Raw genomic sequence first — 17426 nt, 5'->3', positions numbered from 1 at the left:
AAAATGAATCTACCCTTTGTTTTGTCAAGGCCCCAGGCCACACCGATATTTTCAAATTTTATTCTATGTCTGTTCCACGTACAATTTCCAAGCAATCCCATACAACCCATGGCTATATCTTTAAACTAATTAAACAATCAAAATATCATCTGTGCACTAAACAAAAGAACTTAACTTGTATTCAAAATGATTAATTAACATTAACCAAGAATTTAAAAAATAAAAATTTTATTTATAGTCACTTTTACGTATTATTTGTGCACTTTACTAATATTAAAGTAATTGGTTACTTTACATTTTTAATAAAAAAAATAACTATTTTGTTCAATTATATCAATAGAGTATAGAATATATAAGAGTCACTGTATATTACGCAACTCGTTCAATGGCCTGATTTCCACAAAGGGCGATGCTACTCCCACCGCTGGGAGCTCCTGACAGGACTCCCGCTTATATTATTTTGTGATTTTTTAATATTTTTTTACAATATCTTTTTAACACATTTAAATATTTTTAAAAAAATTAAAAAAATATATTATTAAAAAAATACTTACTTAATTATTAAATAAATAATAATAATAATAAAATAAAAAACTATGAATATCTACTCTAACAACCATTGGTAAAGTAGCATTTTCGTTTCACAAATCCAACTGGAATTGTCAATGTACTTTGAACTGAGACGAGGCCTTCTAAGTCCACGCTAACGACAAATCCCACCGAAAGCTCCAAAGGCTGTAGTCATGCTCGTGGGGGCGAAGACTGGCAACATATGCAGTGAAAGCCATTGATCAATTGCCCTAAATAATAATAAAGTAATTGAAAATAGTTATATTTCTAAATAAACCCTAAATAATTCAATGAAAGATCTTTCTATATTTTCCGTCAATGATTTGAGATCTAATAAACAACTGCTACAGAGATATGTGAAAGATGTTTTATTTATTATCATTTTTTTCATATTTTTTGAACATTTTTAATATAACATTTAATATAAAAAAGTTTAAAAATTGTTCATTTATTTATTTTATTTACAAAGAAGAGTAAGAGAAACGTCCAATCAATATGTGAAGCATCACGATCACGTACGTTTGTGGGCCTTTGATATTAATATTTTGTGTGAGCTTCACGTGTGTGGGGTTTTGTAAGCGTGTTTTTTCTTTCAATGGTTCTGATGACGCCTTTTTGTAATCAAAACGTTCAGTGATTCGAAAATTACGAAGAAGTTTCTCCTCATTTTCTTTCTTTTTATTTTTATTTTTTGAAAGTAAATTCTTTTACCATTGTTAGCATCACAAATTTGACTAAAAAAAAAAAACGTTTGCGACATTAATAAGATGAGGTCGGATTAGATGAGATCTATTACCAAACAAGTCCTTAGGGTGCATTGAAGCTGTTCGTTTAAGGGGGGGCCAATGCTGTGCGTTTTGGTGCCATCTTTTCAATATACTAGAGTCTGTCATTTTAGCTTATATTGCGCTCTCTGTTGGGTGGTTACTTAAAACTTTGAGGGTGCTGAGTGACTTGTAAAAGGGGAGAGAAAGAAAGAGATGAGGAAAAAGAAAGCGGTGAGGTGAGGGGAAAAGTTGTTAGAGCTGGCGAGGACTGTCGGCAAAAGCCAAAGATAAATAGAGAACGACATAGGCTTGATTAATAAAATGACAAAGTTGGTGAAATAGTAACGAGACCTGATGAGGTTATCCTTTGAAGATTGAAAGATAGGGCAATCTTCATGCAGGTCTTTTGAACGGGAAAAAAAAAAAAAAAAAGATTCATATGAAGAAATTCCTGTTAGAATCCATGATGGAAGGTCTTGGAATTTCTTATGTTTTCAACATATAAGATTTGATTGGACGGACTCAAACCATGTATGGATGGCATGCTCTGTAGTGCCTTACCATGAAGGGTACACTTCAAGGTTGAGATTGGAATGTGATTCAAAGCTCGCGGTGTTTAGAGGTGTTGGGGTCCATTCGGTAAAGAAGCATGGAGAGAAGGCAATAGGTCATACTGATGTTGGTGTGCTCCACGAAAATGTTGGCCGTGCTCATTTTGGTAAGAGGCGTCTTGATGAATCTAATTGGTACCCTCAATAGAAGTAGATTAAGCTGATATAGTTTACCTTAATTTGGCTAGCAGCAGGTACAAGTTCATTGTTACAAAATTACCTTAACCAAAACCACTTGATTTAAGACTTAAAAGCTTAATTTGGGCTGCCATTGTAGGTAACAAAGAAGGAGCTCGGTTTTCTACTACATTTATTTGCGTTTTAGATGGAAAATAATAGTATGACTCTCAAATATATCTATCAAATGTGCCAATTCATATATTTTAATTTTTTTAATGATTAAAGAAGTGACTATTAATGAATTTATATATTTTCTTATTTTTTTTCTTAATGATTAATAATTAAAAGAAATCTCATTTACACTTGTGCATATTTTGGGTGCACATTGGTGTGCACCTAGCATTGTCCTTCAGGTTGGTAAGAGTTTAGATCATTGGCAAACTGCTCTTTGAGAAGAAAGGATTTCATTTGAAATGTAATATCTTTTTCGCTTGGCCCCTTCGGTTCAACCAATCGATTCCTTAGATTTAGGTGTTGAGAAGTGTTATGAATAGTGATAAAAAAATAGGTGAAAGGTAATAAAAAGTAATAAATAAAAAGTATGTGAAAAATAATGAATAGTAGTTAAATATGTTGAGAAGTATTGAGGTATTTTCAGTACCCAAACACCTATGGTTATAAGTATTTTGTTGATAAATTATGGCCATCTTACTGTCATTGTTCAACCAACCCGAAAAATCCCATTCCGACCCAAAAACAACTGCTTCCGAAACTTACATACTCATTTACAGCATGAGTTTTGTTACGTATAAGTAAAATTGCATACTAATTTACGTACCAATACCGATTCCTTCATATTCAAAATTTAAATTAGCACTATTTTCAATAAAATCTATTTTTTTACCAATCACATTAGATTGGTATACATATTAGTATATAATTATGCTTGCAATTAGATTTTTCCTTACGACATTAAATAAGTTTGTAAAATTGTTCAGTTATTTTTTTATTTTATTTTATCAATATAAAATAAACCATTCTAATTATTAATTATAGTTTAGAAAACTCGTAAGTTTATTTTTTCTCAAATTTATTTAATTTGAAATTTCCCAAAATGATCAATTATGTATAAAAATTACACAATTCTAAATAAAATCATGATCTGTAGAGTCTTATAGTGTATAAGTATTATACAATCGTTTTGAAAAAAATGAGGTTTATTGTTAAAAAACTAATTTTTTCATAAAAAACTATATATGCATCACTTTTGCATATTCTTTTATACATTCCATTAATATGATTAGTTGCGTTACTTTTTCTAATATAAAATAACTATTTAACCAACCACTTCAATAAAATATGTAAAAAATAAATAAAAGTAACTTGTCAAATTCTTTTCTATATAAATTTTATATTTATTTATTTATTTATTTTTTAATAATTATACTATATTTAAACATTCATAATTGTAACTACCCATTCTCTAAAAAGATCAACCTACCCGCCCATAATATATGTGAAGAGAAAACGAAAAAAGTTAGGGAAGTAAAAGACGGAAAAAAAAAAAAAAAAAAAAAAAAAATGTAGAGACAAGGTCAGTACTGGCCCACTGGGAGATGCTGATTGAATGGTGGGGGTAGGGAACATGCTTACATGAACGGTTCGGTCTTCGTGACTTTAAAATAAACAGTTTAAAAATACTATGAGATGAGATGAGATATTATAACCATGTGTTAAGAAGAGTAAAAAAGAGTTAGGGTGAGTTGGGTGTTTAAAAGTGTTTAAAAAAATTATAAATAGTAATAAAAAGTAGATAAAAAATAATAAAAAATAGGTAAAAAGTAATAAATAATAATAAAAAATAGGTAAAAAGTAATAAATAATAATAAAAGTAATAAAAAGTATTGAAAGTATCTGAGATACTCTCAATCCAAACATAGTCTAAAGTGTTTTATAAAACGTTTGAAGATACAAGAAACTTTGGCCGTATGAAATAATCTCAATCCAAACATAGTCTAAAGTGTTTTATAAAACGTTTGAAGATACAAGAAACTTTGGCCGTATGAAATAATCTTAGATGGGTTGTGTTTGACAACGATTTTTCATCAATGGATGATCACATTTGCAACAATTTATAGAGTATTTACAAGGATTTAAAATACTGTAATTGAAATTTCTCAGCGATCTATCTTTATGGGCATGAGGACAGTTACAGCGATATTGAGAGTATTAGCAAAGAAAAGAAATCGCTGGTAAAGTTTTTTTATCAGTGAAATTTTTTTTATCGCTACTTTTGAAAAAAAAATACACGATAATTACGGCGAACCTGCAAGGAAGTCAAAATCGCTGGAAATGAGTATATGCAGTAATTTAAATGATTTTTTGCAACGATTTTAAGCGTTACAAATAACCTGATTTCTTATAGTGATTAGCCCAATGTCCAGTACTCTAGGCTCCTATACCATATGTCCTTCAAATTGACGAAGGAATTCCTTACTAATCATGATTGTAATCAGCTTCGCCCCTGCTTGCCAGACTTCTAATTGCCCTTCAAAGTGCCTATAATGCATCCATCGGTGATGACGATGCCGTGGGATGAATAAAGCAAAATCACGGAATGGCATTGGCATGGAACCAAGCTCCGTACATGTGTGGGACAAGAGCAGGAGTACATGAACAGTGCTGATCTTGTCGTTCTACTTTTCCTTCCCTTGCTGCTTTATGGTAGATCTTGGTGTAGCCCATACGATCAAACTTCTATCTCTCTTTTTCCCTGCGCACCTTTTTTAGACAGGGTGGGGGGTGGAGGGGCCGAAGACATATGCCTCCACTAATTACCCGATCATCAAAGCTTATGTTGTTTGTCTTTCACCTTGGTTCCAGTTAGTGATCATGAATAAAATGCACACAGCGAACCTAAACAGAATCCTCTCAAGCTTATGTCGACTTACTACTTAATCAGTTCTTTGATAAAAATGAATCGACCCTTTGTTTTGTCAAGCCCCCAGGCCATACCGATATTTTCAAATTTCATTCTGTCTGTTCTACGTACAATTTCCCAGCAATCCCATACAACCCATGGCTATATGTTTGGAATATAATCTGAGCACTAAAAAAAAGAATATAACTTGTAATCAAAATGATTAAATTAACATTAACCAGGAATTTGGAAAATAATCAGAACAGATTATAGATGGTCATCTTACATACATAGGCATTAAAGAAGTTTGAAGGCCACTCTGCTCTTATTTAATGTGTGAAGCATCACGTGTGTGGGGCTTTGTATATATACAGCGACGCGTTTTTGTAATCAAACGTTCAGTGGCCTGAGATTTCCACGAATCCAAATGGAAATTGTCAACAAGTTTACATTAACGCGGGGCCAATCTAATTTGAACAGAGACAAGGCCATCTGAGTCCACGCTAACGACAAATCCCACCGAAAGCTGCAAAGGCTCTAGTCATGCTTGTGGGGGCCAAGACTGGCAACGTCCGTCGTATGCAGTGAAAGCCATTAATCAATTGCGCTATTTACCAAACTTAAGTTAAAGTTTTTTTGTTAATTTTCTTAAGCAAATTCTATGATGTATTTGTACGTTAAAGCTGTTTGTGAAAAATAATAGAATAAAATGAATAATAAAAAATTATCTATAAATAATAATAAAGTAATTGAAAATAGTTATGTTTCTAAATAAATCCTAAATAATTGAGATCCAATAAACAACTACTAAAGAGGTATGTGAAATCTGTTTTATTTATTATCATTTTTTTAATCATTCTTTTAACATTTCTTAATATAGCATTTAATATATGGCCATCTTAAAGAAGTTTAAAAATTATTCATTTATTTATTTTATTTAAAAAAAATGGGTAAGGAAAACGTCATGTTTCTGCAACTGAGTCTGCATTGCCATATATGTGAATTAACACGAGTAAATGACAATCAGTATGTGAAGCATACACGACCTCATTCCTACCGACAGGAAATTCTTTATTAATATGCATACACGACCTCATTCCTACCGACAGGAAATTCCAAAGGCGCTTGCCAAGAAATTTCTCCTCCTTTTCTTTCTATTTGTATTTCTTTTTCCTTTCCCAATAAATAAATGTGCAAAGCTGCTTCTGCTCCTCTATTTAAAGAGAGTGAACGTCTTGACTCTTATCTCTATCAGAATTGCATACACTTCTCTTCAATTCAATTCAATGAAATTCAGTACTTCACCCTCTTCCTCGTCTTTTCTTTCTTCCATTCCTAAATGGTCTTACGATGTATTCTTAAGTTTTAGAGGAATAGATACTCGCAATAGTTTTGTTGCCCATCTATATTTTGCTCTGAAACGTAAGGGAATCTTTACCTATATGGATGACACAGATCTTGAAAGAGCAGAAGGAATTTCACCCACACTTCTCAAAGCTATTGAAGAATCAATGATTTCTATCATTATATTATCTCCAAATTATGCATCATCTACGTGGTGTTTGGAAGAGCTAACGAAGATCCTTGAGTGTAAGGAAACAAAACAACAAATTGTTTTACCAGTATTTTATCATGTAAATCCATCAGATGTACGAAATCTGAAAGGAAGTTTTGAAGAAGCATTAGCTAAACATCATGAGAGGTTCCGAGAAGACCCGAAGGTGCAGAGATGGAAGGAAAGCTTACGAGAAGTTGCCACTTTAGCTGGACTACTTCTGGCCAAAGACGGGTATTTTTTAACTATTATATTAATTGATAATAGAGTTTTCAAGTGAAATTATTTGTTTAAAAAATTATCATCTGTTCTTTGAGTACGTGAGAAATATGTAGTTTTGAATGACATGTCAATTTTTTTAACTCGGCCTTTTAAAAAAGCATGTGCTGTCACACGCTCAATATAACACCTGCCATTTTTATAGATCTATCAAAGGAATTGTCGTTTAATATTAACGCGACATGGGCCTTATAACCACGGTGGACTTTACTGGGCTTTGCCCACCCTATACCAAACACCCTTCATCCCCGCCAAGCTGCATAGAAAAATATAAAAAAATCTTTTGAGTGCTGTTAGGTGTCGCTTATTTTGATCGTTGGACATGTCCACAATTACAAATGTCACATTTTAATTTTTTTCTTTTATTTTTCACATTTTTTAAACATCTTTATTTATTTTTAAAAAATAAAAAAATACACTGATACACTAAAATTTACTTTCTTAACCATAAGAAATAAATTAAATACATGAGCATTCAAAATAAGAGAGTAAACTCACGTGATATCCTTATCTCTTTTCCAAAAAAATCATTATAGAAATTTATGTGAGACATCAACTTTTAAATTTTTTTATTATAAAATAAATTTAATTTTCACATCAATACACATGAATTTATAAACTTTATTTATATAAGGCCCAATCAAAACCGTCTCTAAATTCAAAGATAATGTTTTAAGTTAAAAATTGTTTCATTTCCAAACATATAACATGATCTATAGTCTTAAAACTCCTCAATATTTTCTAAAGCATTAAAAACTCAAGAAACCATTTTCACATATTAACAAGAAAACCATCCCATAGGGTGGCTAGACACCACGTCAAACCGAGTTTTTAGGCCGCCAGTGGTGCAGCCGCCGTTGGGCAGGAGGCTATACAACAGTACGAGTATGGTTCTCTCTTTAGAACAAGTATTTAACTAATAAAAAGTTTATTTATTATATATATCATATCTCAAGACTTCTTCAATATATTCTTCATATCTAAACATGCTTTTATGATAGGTCTGGCCACTTTTTTGAAACTATATCAGAACTATTGTCTTAAAAAGTTTTTACGTTTTACAACTACAAACACTTCCACTCTACACGAACTCACCTTAGATCCAAACAAGTCCTTAAGCTCTTTGATTGAAGGATTTAACATTTAACTAGCACATTTATACATGTCACTATAGATTTAAAATTTTTTGGATCAATCTCTCCTGCCTGCTGTAAATTCTCTCGAGTTTCCCTCCATCTTTTGCTTTTTCTGAAGGATAATTTCATGTGCTAAGTAAGGTGGTAATCCCTAATTTCTTACAAATATTAACTGATTGTCAAACTGCACAAGTGCATGCCATATGCTAGGCTTATAACAGACCAGATATTACAACTTAAGTTTTTTCATTTCTCGAATAGGAAGTTCCAAATCCATTATTTTCTAGGCATCCATATGCAGGAGAAGCGCACCAATTAGTTAATAGAAACTTTAATGTAAAAACCTACAAACAAACAAGAACATACATAAATCCCCAATCTTCAATGTAGTGTTTCCTATCTAATTAATTAAGTAGAGTACTATAAAAGGAAAGCTAAATTATCCATCAGCCACCAAAGGCGCCATTGACTCTCCATGAATCAACCGGCCTTCCTTGTTTGTTGTCCTTGCATTGGTTTGATTCATGCTTTGGGTAGGTTTTGTATCTCTTCATTTCTTGTGCTACATTGGTTATGGTAATTTGTGCTACGCTGATCTTTTTTTGCAAGATTTCTTGTGCTGTTATGAACAATTGTATTTGATTTTATAGTTCTTTAATTTTGTGGTACTAGTCATGGCCGCCATTGTAATTTAAGTTATATTTGGGTAGTGAAGTGATCTCAAATGATCTATGAATAGTAGTGAAAAATTAATGATAAAATATTAAATAATAGTGAAAAGTAATGAAAAAGTAGTAAAAAAAGTATTGATAAAATATGAGATCACTCCACTACTCAAACATAGCCTTAGAGTTGCAAAGTGTAGCGAAACTTGTTTTTCCCTAGTGGCCCAATGGTGTCTTTTTGTTTCATTTTTATTGGTTTCATACTAATTTATTGGTATTTAGTAAGAAAATCTTAAAAAAGGAAAACCTTGTAACTAGACCTTGTGGAAGATCTTCTACATCAGCTAGTATAACAATTTATGTATTAGTTATGATCTTTTTTTTTAAAAAACTTTTTTCGTAATTGTAATGGGTGATACTATAGTTGATGCGTTGACAAACCAACTTATAAATGATGAAACTCCATATCTTTTTATGTGAAAAATGTGAACCAACTTATAGATGATGAAACTCCATATCTTTTTATGTGAAAATGTGACTCATTGAATGTTCTCTTTCCTTGTATTGGCAGGAATGAATATGAATTTATGCAGGAAATCGTTAAATGGGTGGACTTAAGAATATTTAAATCTAGATACGAGTTTGACATTGCTGAGCATCCAATTGGACTAGAGTCTCGTCTAAAAGACTTGATTACTAATTTAGAAATTGGAAGGAATGACATTACTCTCATGATAGGGATTTACGGAATTGGTGGAATTGGTAAAACAACTCTCGCCAAAGCAATATTTAACTCAATTGGACGTCATTTTGAAGCTAGATGCTTTCTAAAAGATGTTAGGGAGAATTCTAGTCAACAGAGAGGTCTGGTGAAAATGCAAGAGAACCTTCTTTATGAGCTCTTAGGAAGCTTTGAAAGTTCTCATAGTGGCAGTTCTGGAGGTATTAATGTTATAAAGCGTAGGCTTTGCTCTAAAAGGGTACTTATAATTCTTGATGATGTGAATGAGTCGCGCCAATTAAATGAACTAGCTGGAAATCATAATTGGTTCGGTCCAGGAAGTAGAATAGTAATAACAACAAGAGATCAACATGTATTAACTTATCATCCAGTTGATTCAACGTACGAAGTGCAGGGATTGGACAACAACCAAGCTATTCAGCTCTTTAATTGGCATGCATTTAAAAGAGACAAGCCAGATGAAAGTTATGTGCAACTCACAAAATGTATAATAGGTTATGCCAAGGGCCTTCCACTAGCTCTTATAGTGCTTGGTTCAGATTTGACTGGTAGAACTATAGATGAATGGAAAAATGCGTTGGAAAAGTATGAAAGAAATATTCACAAGGGTATTTATGAAATTCTTAAAATAAGCTATGACGGGCTGGATAATATGGAAAAAGATATTTTCCTTGACATTGCATGTTTTTTCAAGGGAAAATCTTTGGAATATGTCATGAAAATACTAGAGGGTTGTGGTTTTTCATCATATTTTGGCATTGCAAGGCTTAAAGATAAGTGTCTCATCAATATTCGTAATCAATGTGTGGAGATGCATGACTTACTGCAAGAAATGGGTAGAGAAATTGTTCAACGAGAATCGCCTAAAGAAGCTGGCAAGCGTAGTAGATTGTGGTTTCATAAAGACATTCGCGATGTATTAGAAGAAAATACGGTAAGATCACACTAATAAAAACCTTTGAATTTACATTTGTTTTCTGTTCACAAGTGAAACTCCCAAAAATATGTTGAAGTTAAAAATGTTGAAGTAACTCGTTGGTGCATGTGTGTATATATATCATATATGATTATATTTTCTTTTCTATTCGTAACTATGACCAATGCAACTCAGACTGTTGTTAAGTTTTGGTAGTTTTCTATATGGAAAATGGTTAACCGACTACTCTTGCAACCTCTTAAGAACATTTTTGTAAAGTTAAATTTTATTTTTATTGAAATGGCGTCATGTTAGCTTTAGTTGATTGAAAAATGGATTGTAAAAGAGTTTGTATGTATTAACAATTTACTTTTCATAAAAGAAGATCACAATTCTCTTCTCAAAAAATTATATTTTTTGTTTTAATGAAACTTTCTGTAGTTTAGTATTAAACTAATTTATATAAATGAAATAGAAAAATAGAAACAAGAAAACTTAAATAATGAAATTTTATAATATTAAGTTTTCATATTTCTGAATATATTTCTATTTTTTAGTTTATAATGCTAATTGATTTGATTTTTTGAAAATTAATTTATTAAAATTTGTTATTTCAATAATTTAAGCTTAATTTGTTTTGGTTTCTGAGTGTTTCCATGATTTTAGCAAGTGTTAATAAAAGAAGAACAACTTTATGGTTTGATTTTGTTGGGATACTTAAGACTTTGTCTTTGTAGGGAACAAACACAATTGAAGGGATTTTGTTAGATTTTCCCGAAGGCGATGACAAGATATGCTTGCATTCCAAGACATTTGAGAATATGAGGAATCTTCGACTGTTTATAAACCGGAATGCACAATTTTCTGCAGGACCAAATTATCTCTCTAATAAGTTAAGAGTAATTGATTGGCCTGAATATCCTTCGTCGGTTTTGCCTCATAATTTTCATGGAAATAATCTAGTTGAATTTGAAATGCCTAATAGCCGCATCAAGGAGTTAGGCGGCCTAATATCCAAGGTACCACTATTATTTTCAATATTTCTTTCTTTAAAACTATGAAACAGAATTTCATTGAAGCTAATACATTTATTTTATTTTATTTGGACAGAACTTGACATATATGGATTTAAGGTATTGTAAATTCATAACAAAAATTCCTGATCTTTCAAGGAACTCAAATTTAGAAAGCTTGGATCTTGGAGATTGTGAGAACTTAGTTGAGGTTCATCATTCCGTTGGATTCCTTGAAAAGCTTTGTAGATTTTCTGTTAGTGGATGCTGCAAGCTTAGGATTTTGCCGAAAGGATTCAAGTTGAGATCTCTACGTTTTTTTGATTTTAAATATTGCTGGTGTCTTGAAGAATTTCCAGAGATTGAATGTGAAATGGAATTTTTAGCTAAGTTAGATTTTCAAGGCACTAGCATAAAAAAACTACATTCATCAATTGAGAACCTCAAAGGACTTAAAAGGTTAGATCTGTACGGCTCTAGTCTAAAAGAACTACCTTCATCAATTGGCAACCTTACTCGGCTTGAAGAATTACATGCAGCAGGTTCCTCCTCAAGCGCGATTTGGAAATCGCTACAAGTTTCAAATTTCTTTCCCGCTTTGGTTGAGTTAGATATAAGTGGGAGTGATATTGTTATCTTTCCAGCTCAAGGCGTCAGATTTGCTAGCTTGCGACATCTTTTGTTGAACAATTGCAAGAAACTTGAAGAAATTTTACCTATTCCATTGAGTATATCAACTGTTGAAGCTCGCGAATGCACGTCATTGAAAAGTTTTGCACTACTATCTGATATACTTATACTTATTAAAAACAGTGGAACGATTTTTTCTAACTTCCTAAGGATTGACTTGTACAGATGCCATAAACTGTGTGCAAATATGAGGCCGATTTCTTCATGTGAAGAGGTATGTACGTCTCTTTTCCTCTCTTTCTTTTTCAACATGTTTGTGTGTGACCTTGGTTTATAACTTGTATTGCTGAAAGTTTTTATTTTTATTTTTTTATATTTGTATAACAGAGACATTCTACGGAACAAAATCGTGTAGACCACTTTGAAGATAGATATATCGACATTATATTTCCAGGAAATAGGATTCCAAGCTGGTTCAGCTATAGCAAGGAGGCCCATGATAGTAATCTGTGTGAAATAGATATAAATCAACCGCATCATTGGAATGACAAAGATGAAATTGTTTTATATGTTGTTCTTGGATTTAGAGTTGGGATCACTGACCCAATAATGGACAATGCTGATATTACTGTTAAAATCCATGATCGCTCGGATTGGGAGGACTTATATACTCGGGATGTGACGTTTTCTTGGACGGACTCAGACCATGTATGGATGCTCTGGATGAGTTACGGTAAAGAAGTGGATGTTTCAAGGTTTAGATTTGAGTGTAAGTCAGAGTTCGTGGTCTTTAGACGCGTTGGGATCCATTTCCTAAAGAAGCATGAAGAGAACGTAAGAGATGAAGATATTACAGGTGATGAAGGAGGTGACTGTTGGCTAGATTTCATGGATGAAAAGAGGCATTCCTCAATTTCGTATTTAGAGAATGACAATAAGAATTCGGAGGAAGATTTTTATTGCGGTGCAATCTTCAATTTTCTTCGCTGCGGTGCAATCTTCAATTTTCTTCGATGTTTGTTGCCTTCTTGAGATATAGGAAGATGCATGAACTTGAGAAGATGGAATCCGGACTGAACCAAACATATCACTATCCATGCTACCAAACAATTGTTCATGTGGAATTTTATAGCTCTAAGTGGTTAAAGAATCTATAGATCATGTGAAGCTGTCACACCAACTCGCATCAAATTCTGAGGTAGAAGGTATCTCTAATTTACAATAATTTATTTCTTTTTTGTGCATTGGTTATTTCATCTTTACAATTTTCTCATTCCAACCAAACAGACCCATGAGTGTTTTTGCAAATGAAATTCCATTTGCCACTCTTTTCAAATTAATGGGTCTGTTTTTGGGATTTGCTCCGTGTTTTGTGATTTTCTAAGTGTTTTTGTGATTTGCACCAATGCGACAGGAAGTGAAAATTTGTAGGTATTTTCTTGATTAGATAAGGGTCGAAGATGTAAATTATATGATAATTCATGAGTTATGGTGTCTTTTTACTATACCACATACCACATATAATTTTTTTATTTGTTATTTTTTTTTTCTTTCTAAATGTATGGTGTCTTAATGATGAGTAAAAGATTTCCTTTAATGTAGCAAGAATAAAACAAACAAAAAATTAAAAAAAATGTAATGTGCGGTGTATATATAAGAAATGATGAGTAGAATGACTCTTTGGAGACCAGGCCTTATGCCCTTTACTCTTTAGTCCATAGGACCTTGACTAACTTCGGTCTTGGTTATAGAATAATTTCCTTTTAAAAGTTAGATTCACATACTTTACCATCCATTCCAAATCGTCACACCTGTATTTTCTTTCGAAATGCTTCACGTACACTCAAGTAGTATTTAAACAGTAATCGTGAATCTATATGCTCCAGAAATATCATATATAGAAAATGTATTCTACTATTTCTAATTAATCAATAAATATATAATTTAACAATAACTATATATATTTGAAATTAATTACTTTTTCTTGTTGCCAAGAGATGTTATATTGTTTGAGTATTTATAAGCTTTAAATAATACTACCAAGAAAAGAAAAAAAATTAGTCTGGTTTCTTTTAATTTAAGTTTACTAATTTATGATGAAGCCCATCGATGATCACAACACAGGAATAACTAATACTTATTCTGTCATGCTACCAGTTTTTTATTTTCTTTCATCATGTTTATGAGGTAGATTGATTTTTATGCTAATGAGATAGAGCTAGGGAGATAGCTTTAACTTTGTTGCCTAGCTGAGCACTGATAGGAAACAATGAATTGAACTTCACTTACTATTATAGCCTTGTTCTGTTCTGCTAAACTCTCATTTGGGATCAACCAGTGCATCAATTTTTCAAGTGTTGAAGATGCTTCAGTTTCCCATCTCTACTATTGCTTTTGAGTTGGCATTCAGATTTGGGGTCGTGTGTAAGATTCATTTCAAAACTCCTTGGCCCCAAAAACAATTGAAGCTCTTATTTGCACACAAAATTGGTTGAGAGCTTCCTCCTTTAATCATGACTCTCAAGACTTAATGTAAGATGTCGAAAGCTATAAGCTGGAAAATGGTAAGATTCATTTTGAAATATCATATATTTTCCTGTGGTTTTTTTAATAGTTATATTTTTAAAATAGTGTTTTTTCTTCATGTAGAGATAACTTTGAATAATGTTTTGAATATGGATGGTTGAAGAATACGAGGTATTGTAACTTCTTGATCAATTGGGGTTTGTATTCATGATATATATTGAAATAATAGCAATTTTCATTTTATGTGTTGAAAATATGTTTAACTTGGTTGTTGCAGGGATATGATTCAATTCCAGCAAACGTTCCTGACCCAAAAGCGAAAAGGGTTAGTTTAGCTTAAGAAGCCTTTTGGAACTTCATTTGCAAACCAAAAGGCTGCTTTATTTTAATCATATTCTCCATATTTCCACCTCTTTTTTTTTTTAATTTTTATTTATATATGTTGACTGCTGCTATTTTGTGACATGATGCCTTTGAAAAGCATTAAACTAATATTAAAGATGGTAAAAATATCTCACTATTATTTTCCCTTATAAGCCTAATCATTGGGACGAAGAAGAGGCTGTGGAATAAGAAAACCCTCCACGGTACCTAACCCAGCATATAAAGGACCATGGAAGCCCAAGGTATGGCAATTAAGCTTAATTGCTACATAAAGAGCTTGAAACTTTATTATTCTTTGCATTTTCTGATAAAATTGCTCTTTTTGACTTTGACAGCAAATTAAGAACCCCAATTATAAAGGGAAATGGAAGACTCCTTGGATTGATAATCTAGGTATTTTGAAGCATACATATTTATTTTTATTCATCAGTTTCAGCCTGAAGAAACTCCAATTGAAGTAGTTTCCATTTATCACATCCAGATTATGTATTTGATTAATGTTTTACTTGTTTTCAACATATATTTAGGATGGTATCATTCTTGGAGCAGATACAAGAACCATTGAAGGACCAATAATCACTGAAAAGAACTGTGAAAAGATTCATTATATGGCACCAAACATATATTGTTGTGGAACAGGAAATGCTGCTGATATAGGGGCAATAACAGGTATATGTTAGGTCTGTGTTTAAGGTGATGATGTTGCACTCTTTATCATCTTCTTTTAAGAATGGCTAATGCACTGTATTGGTGTTTGCTTTCTTTCAACGTGGTCAGTTCACAACTGCAACTGTATCACTATCATACTGGTCAAGAATCAAGGTTGTCACATCACTCGCCCTCATGAAGAATCAGTACCTTTTCAAGTGAAGTTTCATTTGTTGCAAACCAAGAAATGAAAGTTGCATTTGATGAGTTGATTTTATTGGACATCAACTGCATACTGTGAGTCTATTTTCAAGAATTAAATTGGAAAATGTGTTTTTTTGGCTTACATATTTGGTGGTGTGTCACTGCCTTTTGCAGAAACTAGAATTGCCTGATCTTGTAGAAACTAGAATTGTTTTCATAATTTTATTAGGCTAAATGATTATTTTGGCTTGTTTATCATGTTTTGCAGGAAAAAGAATAACCAGATGTATCAAGTCATAACAGAAGTTTTGTAGAAACAATATTGTGGTTGCTTTCCTTTTATGTATATATATATTTATAAATTTGTCGGGTTTGGTTTATTGAAGATCTTTGCTTATTTGTTTTTGGATTGGTGTAAGTTTCTTTCAAGAGTTGTGGATACTTTTTGGATATATTGAATACATTATAATTCTTCATAATGCGTTTGAACTAAAATGACATTTTAGTAGGATATTTATTTTTTCCATTTGCACAGAAATGATATGACTAAGACAATGTGTTCAATATCTGCGTTTGATAAAACAATTTGATAAAATAGAGATCAATCTTCTTCAATGTTTACTCTTCTTCTATGTTTATGTATAAGAGGATGCAAAAACCTTCATGTGCATCTCTCATCTAGCATTCATCAGTTGCAAAGTCTACGTTCTTTCGAACTCGACTGTTGTTCATAACCAATAAACATTGAAAAGGTGGAGGAGAAGGATGTTACACATGAATCCACGCCATCTGTTGTGCATGCAGGCGAATATGAAATTGGTTCCTCCTCAAGCACGAATCGGGCATTGCTAGTTTTAAGTCTTCAATTCTGTTGCCTCTCAGAATCAAATTTCTTCACGAATGCTAATTATTTTTGCAATTTGGTTGAGTTCGATCTAACTGGGAGTGATATTGTTATCTTTCCCCCAAGCATCAGATTTGATGGGTTGAGACACCTTAATTTGTTTCAACAATTGCAAGCAACTTCAAGAAATTCTACCACTTCCATTGAGTATAGACTTGAAATTCTACCACTTCCATTGAGTATAGAAAAGGTTGAAGCTCGTGGATGCACCTCCTTGGAAAGTTTTTCACAACCATCTAAAATATTTTTTAAAGACAATGGAACGGATTCAAGTGGCCCAAATATTTACTTGTATGGATGCTATACACTGCTTGTGAATATGAGGATTCCTTCATGGGAAGAGTTATATATGTCTCTTTACCTCTCTTTCTTTTCAACGTGTTTGTGTGTGACCTTTGTAATTTATAACTTGTATTGCTCATTTTTTTTTTTATATATTCGTGTCACAGAGAGATCATTGGGCATACCGATCATGTAAAGGAATTAGTATGGGCATTATATTTCCAAGCTGGTTTAGCTATCGCAAGGAGGCCCATGATAGTAAATGGTGTGAAATAGATATTAATGAGCCGCAACATTGGGATGACATAAAAAAATTGTTTTCTGTGTTGTTATTGGATTTGAAGTTGGGATCAACCCAGAAATGGAGGTGTGACGCCCCCAAATTCCGTTTGGGATCGAACGAAAATTTGAAGCGTCAAGACATGCAACACAAGGTTACCTGCCCCCGTTCATGACATATAAGATGCAATGTTCCTAACATGCATCTAACAATATACAATATTCGCAGCGGATAATTTTTTTTTTTTTTAGCAATACTATGCACCAAATTGAAA

General features: G+C 32.4%; 1 protein-coding gene across 1 annotated transcript; it reads left to right on the top strand.

The window, feature by feature from the left end:
• Positions 1-6164: 6164 nt before the first annotated feature.
• Positions 6165-16165, top strand: LOC122299132 (disease resistance protein RUN1-like). Its single transcript, XM_043109127.1, has 12 exons — positions 6165-6777; positions 9195-10299; positions 11019-11300; positions 11392-12198; positions 12312-14488; positions 14574-14621; positions 14728-14775; positions 14988-15076; positions 15170-15227; positions 15362-15503; positions 15612-15779; positions 15955-16165. The coding sequence occupies exons 1-5, from the start codon at positions 6275-6277 to the stop codon at positions 12954-12956; spliced, it is 3342 nt and encodes a 1113-aa protein (XP_042965061.1). The 5' UTR covers positions 6165-6274; the 3' UTR covers positions 12957-14488; positions 14574-14621; positions 14728-14775; positions 14988-15076; positions 15170-15227; positions 15362-15503; positions 15612-15779; positions 15955-16165.
• Positions 16166-17426: the final 1261 nt, after the last annotated feature.

The sequence above is a fragment of the Carya illinoinensis genome, chromosome 16, assembly GCF_018687715.1.
Source record: "Carya illinoinensis cultivar Pawnee chromosome 16, C.illinoinensisPawnee_v1, whole genome shotgun sequence".
Lineage (NCBI taxonomy): Eukaryota > Viridiplantae > Streptophyta > Magnoliopsida > Fagales > Juglandaceae > Carya > Carya illinoinensis.
The sequence above is the reverse complement of the archived record's forward strand: the minus strand, read 5'-3'. Positions and strand labels throughout refer to the sequence as shown.